Below are 16474 nucleotides of genomic sequence, written 5' to 3'. Positions count from 1 at the left end.
GCAGACAACATCCAACAACAAATGACTACATTCTACTTCCGTAACGTGCCCCATATTACGACTAATTTAGAAGAAGCGTTGGTAAACTTGAACTTGGCCAAACATTCGCCATGATTAGGGTCCATTAATTTTGTGGCCTGTACGCTAATGTCTTGACATTTCGATAAGAAAGTGGGGGAAAGCTTTGTTCAGCACAGATCGATTTGATTTAGTGCGGAAAAGGCAAGAATAATGAGTGTAAAACTCTTGGGGAATGCCATCAGTCAAACAGTGATTGGCAAACGAAAAAGAGTAATTAAATAATAGCTTAAGAAATATATATACTTTATACCTTTCCAAACTTTTACAATTTTTTTCAAAAGATTGTTTGTTTTTTGAGGGAATATGAAACCATTGTGGCGGCATGCTATTTTTGATCTCAGAGAATGTTATAGAAAGTTACTTAAAATTGTTTACTTATAATTTTTAAGGGTATGTGGACTTCAAAGTACAAGCTTAAAACACACAACAGGTACATAAAATTTAAGATAAGTAAACATGATATAAGAACTTTTAAAAGTTTAGCCATACCTTCACTTTTAAACACTTATGAATCCGTACAGATTTATCTGTAACTTATTCTGGTTGGGTTTCCTTAAACTTTAAGTTTTGGGGTTAGAATGTGAACTAACATTTAAAATGTTTGATAAAATGAAACCCTTCGAGTTGCGGTGAAAAGTTAAGCGTATAAATTTACTGAAACCATTTAATTGCTTGACTCTCACTGTGGGGAGAATAATGCGTATTAAATAAAAGTGACGGTGGACTAGTGCAAACAGAAGGAGAACACATACATACATACTTGGCTTAAACGCGCAACTGACTTCCACTGGGGACGCCATGACCCGCGTTGGCGTAATTGTCATATTTCTTGGCCAGCAGCAGCTCGAGTGGTAATTATTTCAACTCTTTTTCCGTGCATCGTGTGGCTGGAAACATGAAGTGCAAGGTCCTCGGTACTGGCAATTAACAAGAGAGAAGGCGAAAATGTGTCAGCCAAGACATGGCAAGGCAGCAAGGCCTTGGTCCTATTTTGAGCTTGACATTTGCATTTTTAAGACAAGAATTTTATTCAACGTATTTGTAAGGCAAAATGCTTTTGTCTTTGATGCTATGCTTATTTATGAGACCGTCCAGTGGGTCAAGGTTTAAGTGGCACGAAAACGGAGGTTCGTTTTACCCTCAACCACCCTCGCAATCGTCGTGGCCATAAAATCAAAAGACAATTAAGTGGGCAATCAATTTTACAACTCACAAAAGTCAGGACCAATCCCCAATAATTCTTCTTTTATATCCGAAGAGTAAACTCAGTGATTCAATTACCGTTTTGGCAACGGCAAGGCAAAGAAAAGCTGAGAACTGTCAGTGTCATTAACACGTGAGTGCATAAACATTAATAATTCTCGTTTTATTTCCACACCATCTCCCAAAGAGAATAAAGTGGAATGAAAGTCAAAGACGGAACCGGAAATTTCATCAATTTAATAACTTCCCGTTGACGATTTCACAGCCATTGCCGTTGACATTGGCAATGGCCGGCCATTCGCACATTTGGGTCAAGGCCGACAACTGTAGGATATCGTTACAATCCACAGATTAAGATAGAGTAACACCGACACCCGTATTTATTGCTGCAGTTGACTTTTGTGTCTCACTGTGACATTTGATAATTGCCTGCGGCACGACACTTGCACGTAAAGTTGTTAGCCATGAATTTGATGGCACCACAAACAATTTAGTTGGGGCGTCAAATGATCTGGAAGTGAGCTGTTATATGTGTAATTTACTTTAAAATTGTTTGTCCTGCTATAGGAACCTGAACGGGTGATTTTAACTATTTATTTAAGTTAAGTTTAAGAAAGTTTATTTAAAAACCTTTAAGCTAAAATGAATTTTTCAAAGAATTTTGGTTAATAATAAAATGTTGATCACTCCGTATGCAAAAAATTTCAAGAACCAAGCAAACATTCAACGATTTTTAAAATGGATTTTTTTAAGCACCTGAGAATATTTAAATCAATCGAATATCAACTGACTAAACTAAACTAAATATAATAGTTTGATTTAAATTTGTTTAACTTTAGTTAAAAAATAACGAGCAGAATATTTGGTAAAATAAAATAAAATTTCAGAAAGACTAAAAAGCTAAACTGCAGCGAACATCCCTTGACACTTTTTTTTTTTTTGTAGTGCATCGTGCATATAAACCGGCAAACAAACCCACATCCAAATAGCGATTAGGATCATGTGAAATGCTTTCATTCCATTGTCGTAATAGTGTTAGTGGTGCTTTTATTTTGTTTTCCTTTTGTCATTTTTGTTTCGCTTTTAAATTCCGAGTTTGCCCTACGCTTTGTTGGCTAGGATTCCATTCGCTTGGCTGTTGTTTGCACGAATTTATTTCCATTCTGGCTCGTTGGGTGCCATGCTTCTAATGCGAACTTTGACTGGTGGCGAATGTATCTGGCAGATATATATTTGTAGAGGAACTCATTTGGGGCTGGTGGCTTCGCGGTTCTCCACACGCCAGCCAAATGACAATTGTTGGCCTGGCATTCAGTTTGATTGCGTGAAGTGCAGCCACAGACTGTCCCGGCCATTTTAGATATTTCAGACATTTCAGCCATTTTGTGAATATATTTTTAGTCGAGTGGCGGTTCCATTCGGGGACAAGGAGACTCCGGGGACAGACTGTCGCTCGTGTAAGCTTATTTTAGTTTAATGACGTGGTTCTGTCTGTTCGCATGTTCAGTTCAATCTGCTGAAATAAAAAACGAATTGTAGCCAAATTTTTTTCAACACACAAAACTGCTGATGACAGTTGGTGTTGCTGTTGAGTTTTTGGTTTAGTTGATGTACAAAAATACAAAATTTAATTGAAACTATTATAGCAGAATTTAGAAACAGCATAAGTAATTGATGTGAATAGTTGTTTCTGTTGATTCCTGTGGCACTTAGCTTAACCAAAAAATTTAAATGTTTATATGGTAAGTGTTAGCCAATATCAGCTTGTGTAAAGCTGAAGCATAAGTTAATACAAGGATTTTTATCATTTACTTGAATGATAATTGATTTAACTCAATTTTCCCAATTTGCCAGGCTGTTCAAGCGGACATAGTCCTTACTTATTAACATCAGCTATTTCTGGAATTTAATTGCCAACGCACTTAATCATGTTCCACCTGGTTACGCAAATTAAAATCAAATCCAGAACCTGATTTTGCGTTTCTTCTAACGAGCTATTTGTGACGGGTTGGGCCATTAAATTTCCGCCCGTTGAGAAAGGGCCCTTGCACTTTAACGATGTGCTACCATTTCCGCTTCATTTCCCGTCAACAAATTTGCGTAAAAAAATCAAATTCCACACGGACACGCCTAAGCACTGTGAACCGAACGAATTGCATTAGTTTTGCCGCACCCCCAAACGTTACAAAAAAAAAAAACAATGAAAAATCCGTGCTTTTACGATTGCAAATTTTCTTTTCGCACACGGATTTTACTCTGTGAGCGTTTTCCACACTTTTACAAAGGCGTTTCCGTTATGGAAAGCGCATTGGTTTTTGCATGGTTCCTTCCATTTGACGTATTTTTTGCTTTATTGGCCAATAATAGTGAAAAGTTTACAGAAGAGTTTGGAGAGTCATAAACTTGGTTCGCACTTGCTTTATTTTAGAGTGTTGTTTTAAACGATTCTGATTTTTCGGTTGTGTGTGGTTTTAGGTAGAGCAACAAATAACAAAACTTTTTTATGGCTGTTCAGATAGATAACTTATCGGGGATTTCAGCTGAATAGTTTTTAATGGCAGCAAATAGCCCAATATTAAGAAAACTTCTACATTTATATTTTATTTATAGTTTATTGGTTAGAAAAAGGCTTTAAAACAACCTTGCAATTTAATCTGACCTTAGCTGAAACCATTTAATAGTAATTGACATTTACGAAACTCATTTAAAATTCAAATTAGAGAATGACAGGTCTGTTGAAAATGCAGGTATTGAGTCCTGGGTTTAGCACAAAACACAAGTCGTATGAATAATAAATGTTTTGAAGTGTGTGAACTTGAACGTGGGACTGTGTGAGCAATGTCATCTGTGGGTACATTAATAAGCTTAATGGAATTTGTATTTTGACCCGACGTCTTCCTTATCTGGCAATTAATTAAGCTTCACCCTCTGCTTCATTAAAATCACCTTCACTGCGCTATTTCATGTTGTTTCAGTTGCAATGCGGATATGCACGTATGTTTTGGGTTGGCCATCAGCAATTAGCTTAAGCAGACTAATGGACATAGCTGATTAATGTTTCAAAATATTGCCAATCAATTTTTAAAGTGCAGATCTGTCGATGGAGATTTCAAAGCAGATAAGCAGTTAAGGATAATGTGTGACATTGAAAATATTCAATTGATTGGTGACTGGATTTCTATGTTCAATTGCAAGGCCAATTTAGTTAATGGGTTAAGGTATTGATTATCTTGAAATAATAATATATTTATCCGTTTTATATAGTTGAACTGAAAGACATTTGAGTGAATATTTAATTTATTCTGCAAATGTGGTCGTTTTTTTCCAAAAAAACTCAAATAACCTCATTTGCAAACAAGCAATTATTTGTAAAAAATTACAATACAAGCACTAAAAACATATAAAATACAAAAAATCGTTCAAATGGTTTTTGTGCAATCACTTCAATGGCAATCGTTTAACAATAATCTTTAAACGCTTTAGTCATCCATATATTGCTACAAAGAGTTTTACAGTTTTGAGATAAACAAAATAAAACAATTTTTTCGATTCTTTTAAAATAAGTCAGAAACCCATTTAAACAGGAAATAAAATAAAAAAAAAAAAAAAAATTAAAACCTTATGGTTACAAATTATGTCAAATAAGAACTATCTTAAAACCTAAAATTTGTCTCTATGTATATTCACCAGTTTATAAATACTTGTCTTATTTGTTGCCGTATATGGATTTGAGCGATTTCTTTGTTTTACCGATTTCCAACTGTTTGTCATTCACCAGACATTCTAGCCAGCACACATTCGCAGACAATAATGCCAGACGAACAGAGCCATTGCTCACACTCCGTTGGCCCGGAGCGTAAACGTGGCCGTAACCGTAACTGCGGCAAGGCAATCGAGGCGACGTGAAGATGCATGTCCTCGAGGATCCGGAATTGGTTGAATATAGAGTATACCCCTTGTGCGCGGCACTAATAAATTACGTCAGAGTTCTGTTTGCGCTGTGCTGTTTGCGTGGCATTGCATACAAATGTGCTAATTTATATGGAAAACAATTAGTTCTTGCTGCTTTTGTTGTTGGCCAACTATTGTTTTTGCCAGTGCAATCAAACTGGTTTTCACACAAAACGGCAAGAAGGCGACAAACCAAACACACATAACACATAACAGCCAAGGAAAGTAATTTTCATTAGTGAGCTGCTCTGTTGGCCAAGGGTGTGTGCAATTATTTAGTTGATATTGCGTATACGTCACTTTGTGCCGTTCCCTTTATTTATTTCTCCACATGCTATCGTGCAGTGTGGTTCGAGTTCGCCATAGTTGGAAACTTTGGTTAGTCACTCTGCGGTTTGCATATGCAAAACCTGGTTATGGCCAGGAAATGTTGTTGTCTAAAGAAAGGAAGTGGTCAAGGGAAGTTCAAGGAGTAGACGGTTTCCACAACAATTATCTTATAGTTAACGTTTAGGAAATATGAACATTTGTAGTTAAGTTTTACCAGAGTTCTCTGGTTCTCTGTAATATAATTAAGTACGACTAACTATTTGTCAAAAAAAAATGAAGGCTCTTAATAAAAAATAATTAGAAATAAGAACAGCAAACATTTTTTTTATACTTACCTTGAGCAGAGAATCATTGAAACATTATTGCTCTGAAATAACATTTGGATAGAATATAAAAAGACATGGACGTGTTACATTCTTATTTCATAACAAACATCAGATAATTAAGACTATTTAAGTTTCTTTGGATTTCATTTGGCTTTTAAAGAAAATTTATATGCTAGAAATAGAAACAAGAAACATTTTAATGAATCCCAAGAATGGCTACTCCCAATTAAAGGCAGCCACAAAGGCCAAAGCCGTCAGAACTTCCCATCCCATGAAAGTTAACTCTTGGCCATAACTGTACTTTGTTCTGAGTTGGCCAAAATTTATTTCGTGGCCGTTCATAAGCTGGCAGCTGTCAGTGGATCGAAGTCTTGCTGGAATTTAGGCTGAAGCTGGCACTTATCCGGCATCTCTCCACTGCCAACTACCCATCTGTGTGGACGGATATTGCCCATCGGCAATAAGGAGAAGCCACCCCTTCACTGAATTACGCCCAGGCAATTGCGTGGGTCAGGTAAACTGCAATTGGCAGGCGGATGGGCTATAGGAGCTAAAGTGGAGCAGTTGATACAACAAACCCAAACCAAAGGCAATAACTGTGTAACATTGCGCATACGCCATGCGTGACAGCACCGCCTGATGCTGCTGCTTTTGGTCCTTCGCAAATTGACACATGAAAACTAAAATTCTGTTAACTGACAATTACACTGGATAACATTTTTGTGCCTAAAGAGTAAAAAAAACAAGGACTAGTAGTAATTGTTAAAAAAAAAACTTGGTTAAAACAAACATTGAAGAAATAATTATTTTAACTGAATTTAATATGAATTGTTTTTTTATAAGGCTAAAATAAAGAAAATAAAACTAAATTAAAAAACCTAAATTTTGGTTTCGGCATATTAAATATTTCATAGACTTAAAATGTTTGCTATTAAAATTAATTGTTTTCAATATTAGAAATATACTTTTAAACACCTTCTTCTACCCAAGTGCTAAGAAATTAGATTTTAAATCAGATTAAATCATAACTTCAAGTATTTTAGGTTACATAACAAAAAAATTACAAATAAAGTTGTGTTTTATTTGGTTGTATAAAATATAAAAAATAATTAATAAAGAATAGTATCCACAATAGTAAAAACTGTTAGTGCCTTGAGAAAAAATCGTAGTTGAGCAAAAATGGAAAATAAAGTAGAAGCTCTGCATCACAACTAGCAATTTTGTTGCATAGTGTTATTACACCATTTTACGGCCACAGTGTCGGAGACTTAAGATTATTCCATAAGGGGACAGCAACAAAAACCGAGTGTAAGGATATTTCCTGGTGTCACGTGCAGCGCTTAGCAAAATGGTGTTCGAGCTTCTGGATTCTGGCTTTTGGACATTGTCTGGCGGAAACAACATTGTGTGTGGCCAAAAGTTTTACGCTTTATTTAACTCTGGTTTGCCATGTATACGCTTATTATTTTTCTGTTTTTTTTTTTTTATGGCAAGCAAAGAAAAGTCTGAACTCCCCGATGGGGAAGCGGAGTTATGACATTTATGCAACATTCATTATGTGTGCAGCACACGACACAGGCGTTGTCCCGCCTCCTTGATTTTTGAAAATTAATATCTGCCTGCGCAAGCCACAGGCAATTTTGTGGTCGTCTGGCGAGTGTGTTTATGAAACTGTGCTGTGGCTCTAAGTATGTGAAGCATCTTGAGCCAAACTAAACCTCGGGGATAGCGGTTATATAGCAAATAAGAAAACTTTTTGTAGCACGCTTTTTGGTGCGCAGTTTGAAACATTTTTGGATTTATTTTGGGAAACTTGAAAAATTTTTTGGAATGGAATACAATTTTATAAAATTACTAATTTGTTTCTGGAATATTTAAAGTTTAAAAACAAATCTTTCATAATATTTTGGTTTTCCCCCGAAAATTTGTTATAAATGTGTATAGCTTGAACCCATTAGTGACTAGCTCTCTTTTATTAATTTAATAGCACAACATTTAAATAAAATGAAATGATAAGCTTATGAAACTCTATTTAACAACAATAATCTTTAAATTCGACAAAAAAAATTAAACATTGTACCACAAAGTAAATCCCACTACGTATTTAATCAATAAAAAAGTTATAGTCAATCCCAGCTCCATTTCATTCGCAAACTGGATAAATAATTCAAGAATCATTTCCACAAAAAGTTCGGACCGCCAATCCTTTCACATGCAATCACGTATAATCGTAAACCGAGAAGGCATTAAAAATAATAAAGTATTCAAATGGCAATCAATTGGCGTATAAAACGTGAAAGAAAACGAGACTAAACTAAACCGACAACAAAATAAAGGGGAAAACAAACACTTTCAATGCCACAACAAAGTACAAAAGTTGTCCTTTTTATGCCGCATAAAAACCAGCTTTAAGTGCGAGCGTAAAGGCCGGGCTTCTATGTCTTTCAAAGGGTAAAAATACGAATACCAAAGACCGGCTAAAGGCCAGACCAATCCTTTTGCTCATTTGACCTTTTCAATCTGAGCACAACACGCACAATAAACCGAAACACTTTTCACACTGAATTATATTCTGTGAACTGATTTCGAAGCTTTTGTATGGAGGTAAGGGAAAAGTAATTGGATCCCTCGACCTGTCAATTAGTGTTGCCGAGCACATAAATTCCAATTGTTTTGACATTAACCGAAACATAATGAATCACACGAAATTAACTTGTCTCGCGCGTGACACGGGGCGTATGTGTAATGCCCGCCAAGTTCTTTCACCTCTACGGTGGCCAAGGTGGCAAGATTAAGTCTTAAATATAATTCCAACCTCTAAAAAAATACACAAACATTTTTGTACAATCACATTCTTAACTTGCAAACATCATTTGCACTTTTTCTCGAAAAGTTGACAACGAAACTGGACAAAAAGAAAGTATGCGAAAAATAAAGGAAGGACAAAAACCTCAACTAAACTTTAATAGAAAAATATGTCAAGTGTCAGGAATAAAGTTTGCTGGAAAGACAATTTCCTTTGGCGGAAAATTAAATTAAACTTTGTGCTTGGCCAAAAAAAATGTAATATTTGAATGCTTAACTTATTTGCGGCAGACTTAAACAAAAGCAAAAGAGCCAACGTTTTTGTTTGCCGTTTTGTGTGATTTAAGCCACAATTGCGAACCGTGCAGAATGGCGTTGGAAAATGAAAATTGTTTTTTGTTTTTTTTTTTTAAATCTTCGCTTCCACGTGCAGAGCCTAATAAAACCAATTTGACGCTGCCAGAAAGGAGATGTATAGAAAAACAAAAAAAAAAAAAACAGTATATATAAATAAGCCTGCAAATGCTGCTTCACAAAAAAAGAAATTGTATGAAATATGTCGAGTTTTGGCGCAAGCAGAAACAATAAATTCAATTAACTTGCTCCTCTTTTTGTTCCCTTGTTTTTGGGGATTGGTGTTTGACTCTGGTGGGAAACCATCATGATGCCCTTATCCTTTTCATTATATTACACCCCCACATAAAAATGAAAGCTTCCTTAACGCCTTTTTATGAACAGCGAATATGTTGCGAGGAAAATGTAAACAATAAACAACATGAAAGCAAATTAATTTGCCTAATTGTCAGATAACTTTTTCGTGCTATTTTTATTATTTTTGCCTTTTTTCATCTGGTTTTAGGCATTGTTTTTTATGTAAATTAAATTGAAAACTTTTTGTTTTATTCCGAATATAGTAATTAATTATTTTTGCATTCAGCAAAAATAAGAAAACAAATGTAATTTTAATGTAGGTTTTACTAATTAAAGTATTAAAGCTGACCAAAAAGCATTAATCATAAAGGGGTTTTAAGCCTCTTTAAAATCCAAATTTACCGATGATTGGCAAACTCAAATAGACAATTTGACTATTGCAATTGTTTATTATTACACAAATAATTCATGTTGTCTATGTACTAAGATAGATTGGTTTTTATATTCAATTATTCAAATTGAAATTTCTTTTATGGAAATGAAATGAGATTTGATTTAAAAAAAACTAGTTATGCTATATTTATTTGATTATAAACAGTATGAGGTTTGCATAACTTAGTTTATCAGAAAATGAAACAAAAAGTTAAAGAGAAGCAATTAAGACAAATAAACAAACAAATATAAATGGGTTTGGTGGAACTAGACTAAGCCTGCTAAATCACTGCAGAAAATAAACAAAGGAAATAAATAAATAAACGATTCAAATTGTTGGCAAACAAATCCGATTACCCAGTGTAAACTCACGATTTGTGAAATGTTTTTTCCCAAGCTCACAAATATTTTCCAACGCTATTAAAATCTAGCTTTAAGTTGTTGATATATTTAATATTTTTACGATGTTTTACAAATCCCTGGATTGACACAAATATTTTGTATTTTCCGTTTGCAGAAGCCTGTCATCCGTACGAACCCTTCAAGTGTCCCGGAGATGGTAATTGCATTTCCATCCAATATTTATGCGACGGTGCACCCGATTGCTCTGATGGATATGACGAGGATATGCGTCTGTGCACGGCGGGTAAGTCATGTCACTAACCAAAGAAGCATTGAGATGGCCATTTCAACTCTTGCTCTAATTGAATGCACAAGGTTTGGCCATTAATAATTCGGTTTGGCAAGCTCCATTGAGATTTTTGATGGGAAATGGGAACTATGGAAAGGAACTCCGCCTTAAGTAGCTTGAAAATAGAGAAAGAGCAGCAGAGCTTGAAACATAGGTACTGCGATGGAAAATCATGACCAGAAATGATTTTTCTAGCCAGAAGCGAGGCGAAAACTTTATCTTGGCCGCGTTGCATTCTAGCATATTTTGTGGCACTTGCTTTCCACTGGCACCTAATCAAATTAGTCCAAGCTGCAACCAAGTTATCAAACAAAATCTCAAAAACTTTCAACCTCTTTTTCGTTGTCCATCAACTGGGATTTTTTGACCAAGTTTCAAGTGCAAGGGAAATGAGCTCAAAATGGCTAAAATAAAAGTTGTGCAACAAATCTTACTAAAGTTTTGTTATTATAAGTATGAAGCGGCGTTCAATTATAAATAATACATTTTTTGTTTTTGTTTGGAAGTTATTTTAACAAAGCTTTAGTTTTTTAAAGAACTATTTAAAACTTATAATTTGAAGTTAAAAGCAATTTCTGAATGACTCACAATACCGCTAATTGAATGCGATTTACATACAATGCTTTTCCATATCAATTACATTTGCCTTTTTCTTTTTTAGCCTGGAGGGACTAGGAAAATTGATTGCAAAGTAATTGCCTCAAATTGAAAAGCAATTAAAAGCAAAAAAAAATCAATTCATTTTCATAAACGATATAGTATGGTTAGCTAATATAAAGTGAATAAAAAAAGAACAAAAAGGGGGACGATTTTTGGCAGCAAAAGTTTTTATAGTTACCCTAATTATGTCACGGATGGGAAAATTCATGTGATAAGTTAAAAATTTTGGTATCCACACAGACAGGCAAACAAAGGCCGCACAAATTGGTCGGAAAACTTTATTTTATGGCGGAGGAAAGAAGATTTCCACCCGCTGAGCTAACTGAAAACGGGAAATGCGAAACTTGAGGCCAAACAGCAAATTGTTGCTGCTAATTGCCAGCAATTCAGTTGGCCAAAAGTTGAGATACTAGCCAACACTCCACCTTCATTCCACTTTCGCCCACTCCTACTTTTCGACCCCGCCATTTTCCTTCTCTTTATTCCTACTCGGTCACAATAGAATACATTTTCGCTGGTTTTCCGCCATTGTTCGGCTTTGCAGAAAAAAAAAACTATTTTTCGGCAATGAAATCATTTAGGAGGTGTCGGCTGCTTTGGCGCTGGCCTAAGTTATTGCTTCAACCTCGGGGGTCTTTGATAAATTATTCGGCCAGTTTCTCTTACTATCTCCACTTTCTCCTCTTTCAGCCGATTGCTGGGCAACAGTTGAAATAAAAAACGAAGCCTGAGGGCCACGTTTTTGCTTGGGCCATCACTTGTTTAATTACTAGGGCTTATAGGATCTTTCTAAATAATCTACAAAAATCATGGGCTGGAAAGCTTACCATTTTCGTTGAAAATTATCAACAAAAGCTTAAAAGAGAATAATAAAACCTTTAAATTAAAGAATTAAGGTAGATTTCTAATTAATAGTATTTTTAAGTTTTAGTTATTAAATTTAAAGGGCATCATTTAAAGTTGATAAACATAATCTTTCCATTAAAGGTGTTTCGCTTTAACCACAAATATATCCTTAAATAAAATTTTTTCTTCTTTTCATAAAATGCTTTCCATGTATGCAAATTAGGTAAAATATTTTATTAAAGTTACTCAGGCTCTTGCTGGCTGGAAAAAAAAGGGATAAACGAGTTAAATTGCAATAAAAAGTATTCAAAAAACTTTTAACAAGCTGCATTCGAATACCCTTGGGAAATTAGCATAATTTTGCATACATTTTATCAGCCAAAAGCAGCGGAGAAAGTTTTAAAAAATGTTAACCCTCACTAGGGCAGAATCGCTACGTAGACTTAATCTAAACTGCTGATATCCATCGTCCGGAATATGTAACAAGTTAAAGGCAAACAACAGGCGACAATCCCGACTCCCACAACCTCCCATTCCCATTCCCATCTCCATCCCCATCCCCACCCGCCAATTGAGCTCAATCCCCCGAGCGAAGCGCACAATACACGGAGGCACTGAAGCTCATGTAGACGAGTCCATGGAAAAAGAAAAGGAAAAGGTTTTCCAGCGGTTTCGATTGGCAAATACCCAACATTTTCAGTCATTAAACAAACCCATACTGATTACCAATGCATCTTCTATAATTATTTAACGAAACAGTATGTTTTCAATAGTTTATCATTTTTAAAACAAACTTTTTAAAAATGCTGGCTTACATTTCAAAATTATGTTAACTAACCATTGAAATAGTAATATTTTTCAACTTTTGTTAATAAAAGTTAAAAAAAATTTTAGTACATGAATAAAAGGTTTAACAAGAAGCTAAGACAACTGATTTACAATTAAATATTTGCTCTTTCACTGTTTACCAATGCATCTCCCATATAAAGCTAAATGAGATAGTATTATTCTTATGTTAGAACATTCCTAAAAATAACTTTCTTAAGTACTTTCATAAAACTGAATTGCTGACTAACCATAAAAAACCTTATAATTAATTCATAGTAATGTTTTGCAACTTTTGTGAACGAAATACAATTTCAAATTGGTTAAAATTGTGCTCCATAAGTTGAATAGCAGAAATTTAAAAAATATTATTGCATGAATAAATGACTAAAAGGTGATAAGACTAAGAAGGATTTTTAATGTCACAAGCACTACCTAGAGTGTTTTATTAAGATATTGAATACTTATACAAACAAACTTGTTGTGAATTCATTCCGCAAAATCCTGTGAAAGAAATCGAATACACTTAGTAAAGCTTTAATATTTAAAAATTTGATACCGAAAGAGTAATTATTCAAGTGTAATTAAGAAATTAAACTTCAAGCATGGGAAATTTCCACCAGAGACCGCTAGTAAAGCTAATTGTGCGCATTAATCTTGATGACAATAAAACAAAAGTCGCACAGTCACCCCATAGCTAGAGGGTATTAAGAGTTAAAAAAAAAAGGGAAAAATGGTTTGCAAACGTCGCCATTTGCATAACAAATACAGTCAGTAACTGTATCAACACACACACAACACACACATCGAGAACAAGACCCATCCAGATACGTGTCCTTGCAGCCATTAAAAATGCCAGCATATGTGAGTGAGTAGTGAGTGGTGGCTGGGGGACGGGGGATGGGGGATGGTGCACCCGTGGGTTAACAAGTGCAGTCAGTGGGTTAAAAAAAGCGACCCAAGAGCCGTAAAGTCTGCCCTTTGTGCATGACTGACTCGGCGGATTGGTTGACTGACTACCTGACTGACTTACTGACTCACCGAGTGACTTTCTGACTGACCCACAAATGTTTGCCGGAGCCAAGGAAAACACAAATATAAACACAAAAGAAAATGGCGAAAGGGAAGAGATGTGAATAAATGGGGATAAATTTATTCAACAGGAGCATGAAAACGAAATGAAAAATATATATTCCTTTATGCCGAGCAAGTGCCTCGAAGTGAAAAGAACGCCAGAAGGGGTTTCAGTCGGCAAATGCTAAATAAAACCTTCAATTCTACAATAATAGAAAAGATTTAAATTCAAACTAAAGAATTGCATTCATATTAAATGGAACTGAACAGAATTTAATACACACTATCACTACACAATCGCTTTGATCTAAATGTATTTAGTCTCATTGTTAAATTAAAGACACACAAGTAAAAACAAACCAAATCTCCGTTTAACTCAAATAAAACAATGGAAAGACTAAAAAAGCTTTCAACTTTTTTTTTAGTATTAAAGCAAAACAAAGTTAAACAACCAAATCCGAGTTGTAAAACTATGGAAAACTTTTACGTAAATGCGATTTTTTATTGCTATTAAATATTTAAAAAGATTTAGCATTGTCCGAAAATATCAAATCTCGCAGGACGCTCCACCCATCGCTGTAAACCCCATTTAAATAATTCATTACAGAGGAAGGACTAATTTTATATGCACGCGTGCGTTTAAAGTTGAATGTGAAAGGAGGAAAAAAATCATTAAGTTTGCTATTAATATTAATGGCTAGAAAATTGTCAGTCAGTAAAAAAAATTCAATGCAACCTTAAAACGTATGTTGGCATGTCCAATTCAATTTTAATGACTTGTGAGTAAAAATGTTTTTCTCATTTATTAATCAACAATGGAATATTGATTCCGAATTGTTTGTCACCTTAATGAACAAAAATCAATTTAAATGGGAATAAATTATGAATGCAATTGCATTAAGCTGATAGTAATCAGGGCATTCCGTGGCTTATTAATTACTGTTGCGGGAAGTGTCAACCTTTCCAAAAACTTTATTATTTAATTGCAACCAATACAAATGTTGTTTGTTTTCTTAATTGCAGCCAAAAGGCCGCCGGTCGAGGAGACAGCGTCCTTCCTTCAGAGCCTGATCGCCTCGCACGGACCCAATTACCTGGAGAAACTTTTCGGCAGCAAGGCACGTGATGCCCTTTCACCTCTGGGCGGTGTGGACAAGGTCGCCATCGCTTTGAGTGAGTCGCAAACGATTGAGGACTTTGGCGCTGCCCTTCATCTAATGAGGTGAGTACTCCTAAACTATCCACTGCCACTGCAGCTCACAATTTTTGGGAGTATTTTACACTGATAACAAAAAGGTCAAACAAATTATTTGTCCCTTCTTTTAAACGCTTTCAGTTTAAAACGTTATCATCATTAATTATTAAAATCTGATCAGAAAGCTGCTTTTACTATACTTTTACGCTGCGCAATTTTTTTTTATTTCAAATCTTTCGACAATCATTATAAATACATAAATATTCCGTTTCAATTGTTTGGCAAATCCACAGGAAAATATATAATAATTTTCCTCTTGTCAATATTTTGATTAAATTGTTTTCCGAATACAAAGAAAAATCGTTGCGATGTGAAGTGTGTAAAATAATATTCATTATAATATTTATCATTATGAATAGAATTACAAAAAGAAAACCTTTATTTTGCAAAAACCATTAACTTAATTTTTTGCTCACTGGGTGCAATTTAGTGTGCTTGAATTGGTTGTACGGCTGCCACAGAAGCCCAAAAGCAAAATTATTTCCCCTTTTTGTCAGCTGCTTTTCGAGCATGAAAAATAATTTTAGCCAGGTTCTAAGCTTCTCTGAGCTACATAAATAATGAAAGCCCTTTAAGAAACTTTAGTATAACTCCGGGCTATTTTCGCTTTGTGGGGGAATCCTTTTATTCCAATGAAACTATATAGTGGAAGTCCAAAGGCCAGGCTTTGTCCTTGTCCTTGTCCCATGAATTATCCCTGCCTTTGGTTGGAGTCCCTTTTCCTTTGCTATTTTTGTGACTGCTGGAATAATAAAATTTGCTGGGTTCAAGGCAAGCACACAAAAAGCATGCACACGAAGTGTCATGAAATTTTAAAATAGCTCGTTCATATTTATCATATTCTGTTTTTTTCAGTTCTATTTTATGAAGAGCTTCTTTATGGCTTGTGTTTTTTTTTTTAAACCATTTGCTAGACTTGTCCTAAGCAAACAAAATATTTGTCCATGCCTAATGAATTAAATTATGAAAAGGGGCAGTAGGCCTTAGTATACTTTTGGGACATTTTTTTGTATAGTGATTTAAAAAAAAAGGATTTGCATTTTCTATAAATCTGTCAGTTTTGGGATTTACATAAAAAGAATGCTTAGAACTTGTGGCTTGACTCGGCTTGTGGCTAGTAAAATAAAGCCTTTTAAGCCTTTTTTACGCTTTTAACCCTGTCAATTACGCTTTGTTAGGCCCAAACATGTGTTTCCAGCTGTCTTAATTACATTATACTTCAGGCATTCTCCCCCCCCTGCGTCAAGCTACAATTTCCAAGATAAACAAAGCCAAATTTTAATTAACAAAAACAACAACAAGTGAAATGAACACAAACGAGGGGGATGCCCAAATATAAACATT

The 16474-nt window shown here is 34.9% G+C and overlaps 1 protein-coding gene across 1 annotated transcript in view; it reads left to right on the top strand.

Moving 5' to 3' along the window:
- The window catches only part of LOC108135814 (IDLSRF-like peptide), a 37236-nt gene that overhangs the window by 15775 nt on the left and 4987 nt on the right, over positions 1-16474 (top strand). Inside the window, exons 2-3 of the mRNA XM_017256689.2 lie at positions 10297-10425; positions 14899-15097. Coding sequence (XP_017112178.1) covers positions 10297-10425; positions 14899-15097 — 328 coding nt within the window. The remainder of the gene's footprint in view (positions 1-10296; positions 10426-14898; positions 15098-16474) is intronic.

The sequence above is a fragment of the Drosophila elegans genome, unplaced genomic scaffold (assembly GCF_018152505.1).
Source record: "Drosophila elegans isolate 14027-0461.03 unplaced genomic scaffold, ASM1815250v1 contig_476, whole genome shotgun sequence".
NCBI lineage: Eukaryota > Metazoa > Arthropoda > Insecta > Diptera > Drosophilidae > Drosophila > Drosophila elegans.
The sequence above is the reverse complement of the archived record's forward strand: the minus strand, read 5'-3'. Positions and strand labels throughout refer to the sequence as shown.